Source organism: Zonotrichia albicollis, chromosome 2 (genome assembly GCF_047830755.1).
Source record: "Zonotrichia albicollis isolate bZonAlb1 chromosome 2, bZonAlb1.hap1, whole genome shotgun sequence".
NCBI classification, from domain to species: domain Eukaryota; kingdom Metazoa; phylum Chordata; class Aves; order Passeriformes; family Passerellidae; genus Zonotrichia; species Zonotrichia albicollis.
In genome coordinates, this window is record NC_133820.1 from 109,749,942 (window position 1) to 109,753,235 (window position 3,294).

At 39.8% G+C, this 3,294-nt stretch overlaps 1 protein-coding gene across 1 annotated transcript; it reads left to right on the top strand.

Annotated features, from left to right (window-relative positions):
• The first annotated feature begins 404 nt into the window (after positions 1–404).
• Positions 405–2,686, top strand: CLDN34 (claudin 34). Its single transcript, XM_005487547.3, has 2 exons — positions 405–523; positions 1,877–2,686. The coding sequence occupies exon 2, from the start codon at positions 1,920–1,922 to the stop codon at positions 2,562–2,564; it is 645 nt and encodes a 214-aa protein (XP_005487604.2). The 5' UTR covers positions 405–523; positions 1,877–1,919; the 3' UTR covers positions 2,565–2,686.
• The last annotated feature ends 608 nt before the right edge of the window (positions 2,687–3,294 follow it).

The following is a 3,294-nucleotide window of genomic DNA, read 5'->3' on the forward strand; positions in this document are numbered from 1 at the left end:
TCGCGTGGTTCAGGCTTGGCTTCTCTGTGCTCCCCTGATTCCAAGAGAAACCAAATGGAGTCAGCACAGGACTCCTCTGCTCACCCTTGTTCTGTCCAGCACCTTCCCACCCCTGGGCAAAACCAGAAATGATGCTGTTCTAAGAAACTGGGACAGAAAGAGGGGCTCTGTGCTCCATGCCTAATAAAATAGTTAGTTAGAAAGGGGGATTTATAATCACTTTGTAAATTGATTGCATTATTTGCAAATAATGCAGCAAACTGAAAAAGTGTTTATAAAATGGTTTCAGCTTAAGTAGATAAACATACAAGAGACTCTTGTGGAGCAATTTTCTCCATGCTGGAGAGAATTGAATGTACATTTGCAATAATGGAGATTAATATATCCCACAGGAAATCTATTGGAGGCACATAGATGAACTGGGAGGCCAAAATGATAAAATTGCAGATCTTGCTGTGTTTGTCTGGCATCAAAAATCACTCTGTCCCATCCTCTCATGGCTGGCATCACCTTCAGGACTGATGTAAGTATGTAGTGGGCACTGGTATGAGAAGAGGGACACTGTCTGCTTAAGGCCATACTGTTATGAAGATATTTCTTTTTTAAGACTTCCACAGGTGGATTTCTGCAACTAGATTGTATTGCCAACTGGTTACCTTAAGATCAGTAAATAGAAAAATTGTTGCTTTAGTCTTTATGTTCATTGTTTAGTACACAAAATATGGCAGCAGACATATTTTATTAGAGTCAACTTGGTACAGTATTTCTCCAGTCTTGAATGGAAAAGGAGCAGTAAAAAAAGTATTTTAGAAAACTTGTGAAAGAAACAGATTCCTAGAATCCTTTAGGTTTGCGTAAATTTGAAGCCACATCTTCACCAATCACAGAGCATTCCTATAAGTATTCCAAAGATGGTACAAAAGGCATGGGAAATTAAGTACTAATTTGTTTACATTTTTCTTTTTTTTTCTAATACAATAAAACCCTAATTTGCACTCAGAATATACAGTTGGCAAACAAATGTTAAATCTAAATGAATAAAATATTTTCCAGCACAGTTTTAGGATTATTCAAACTGGGGAAATCGGGCAATTTATAAACAAGTGGGATTTGCAAAAGTAAAGCAGCAAAAAAAAAAACTTGGGTAAAGTTTGAGGGTGGGGAAGCAATGACAGCATTTCCAGGTTCCAGCCCCTGCACAGTGTTACATTTCTGATTAATTCAAATGTTTCTGCTAATGCATTCATGGCTAGTTAATCTGAAAATGGTCAAAGTTCAGTGGTTGTTGTTAGACTTTGTGGTGTGGATTTGCTCATGTCTCTGAACTGTGGTGTTTTCTGTCTGACACTGGTCCCAGCAGCTCTCAGTAAACAGCACAAAAGCTGAAGTCTGTACAGATTGGGCTCCAGCATCAATGCCACAGCTGCTGGGAGAAAGGAGCACAGATTCTGCTCTGTAGGCTCTCTTGCAACAGTCAGGAATCTGAGGATTTTCTCAGATTTTGTTCCTGCTAGTCAGTAACTCTAGGGCTCCTGACTATATGTAATGTGTTAAAGGATCTTTGAACATAATGGTTAATTAACAAAGAAGACAATAACTTGGAAGAAATCCATCAGTTTTCCTTTTGTGAATGTAAAAAGGAGATCTTTAGGGGAGCTCATCAGAGACTCTTTCTCCTCTGTGTGATACCATGACATATACAGAATTAACCTCTATATTAGTTGTCCATTGATATTAAATTTCAACAGTTCATTAAAGTTAGGGAAAGATGACTGCCATCTTCCCTCTACGCACACATTCTCTTTTTCATGGACAGGTTCATCTATTCACCAAAATAATAATTGTCTTTATCTTTTTATTTTTTGATTCTTTGCAGTGGCTCTCTCTCTTTGCATGGCAGGGCAGGAGAGCACCAAAGGATGAACTCCCTGGTCACGACCTCCCACCTCCAGCTTGCTGCCTTTGCTCTGGGCACCATAGGCTGGATCCTGTGCACTGTTTCAATGGGAATTGTGGAATGGAGAGTGTGGCATGTGGACAACACCACTGTCATCTCCTCTGGCATTGCCTGGGTGGGGATTTGGAAAGTCTGCTTCATCAGTTACCTTTACGTCTCACCTGGCTACAGAGAACAGTTTTGCCATAAATTCAGTGGCTATGACTCCTTCATCCCCCATGAAATTTACGCTGCTCAGGGTCTCCTGTTGATTGCCATGTTCATGGGCTTGCTGGGACTGGCTGCTACAATATTTGCTCTGAGAAATGTCTATATGGGAGTCACTCACAAACCTCTCATTGCCCCGTTCTTCCTGGTGGGGGGTTTCTTCTACATATCTGCTGGTGTGTGTGTCCTGATTCCCGTGAGCTGGAATTTCTATTCTGTAACTCACAACCAGAGCATAGCTTTTCCTCCTTCTTACTACATGCCCTCCAGTCCAGCAGCACAGGAAGCTGGTGCTGCCATTCCTGTTGGGATTGTGGCTGTCATCCTCCTGCTGCTAAGTGGGACATTTTCTCTCTCATACAGATTTCCCATGACTGTAAACACTATCATGAAATCCTGACGGGACAAATCCCCCCATGCTATTTCAGAACAAGAGCATAGTTAAGAGATAAGGACAGCAGCATGAGTGGTTGTAAAGTTAAGGAACTGCAGAATTTAATTTTATTTTATAGTAGCCATGCTATTTTCTTATATGAACCAGCTGAGTCACGATCTTAGTACTCACCTATTAACAGAGATTTGTCTTTGAGATAACTGCTGTTGAGCAGCAAATGTGATTAAATTTTGCCAGTTGTCCTCTTTTGTATATGCAAACATTATTGATTAACTTTTTTTTTTTGTGTAAAATGTTTACCATGCTCAAAGAGCTGACTTTGAATGAACTGTCCTGTAAGAAAAATGTGAAGTAACATGTATTAAATGTGAATTTCTTTTCTTGTCAGTACTAAGCTTTTGTTGTTTATTTAGTTACATCTGTAGCAAAGTATGTTTCGTGACAAGTCAAGACTTTTAAAACCAATAATATGATTGTCATCATGGTTGTGTCAAATGACTCTTCCCTGAATTGTCTTATAAATGTCTTGCCAGTTTCTCCTCTTCCTCTAGGGCACATAAAGAGCCTTTCCTTTACTGCTTCTGTTTTTCTTTCAAGCTATTTGCATTTTATGTTGCAACATGTTTGCCTGTGGGGAAGGTGAGCTCTTTAGTTCTTAATGGAGGCAGAGCCAAAAAGTCTGCAAGTGTTTGCTTCTTCATCTGACACATCACTGAATCCAAATGTATTGCAAAAG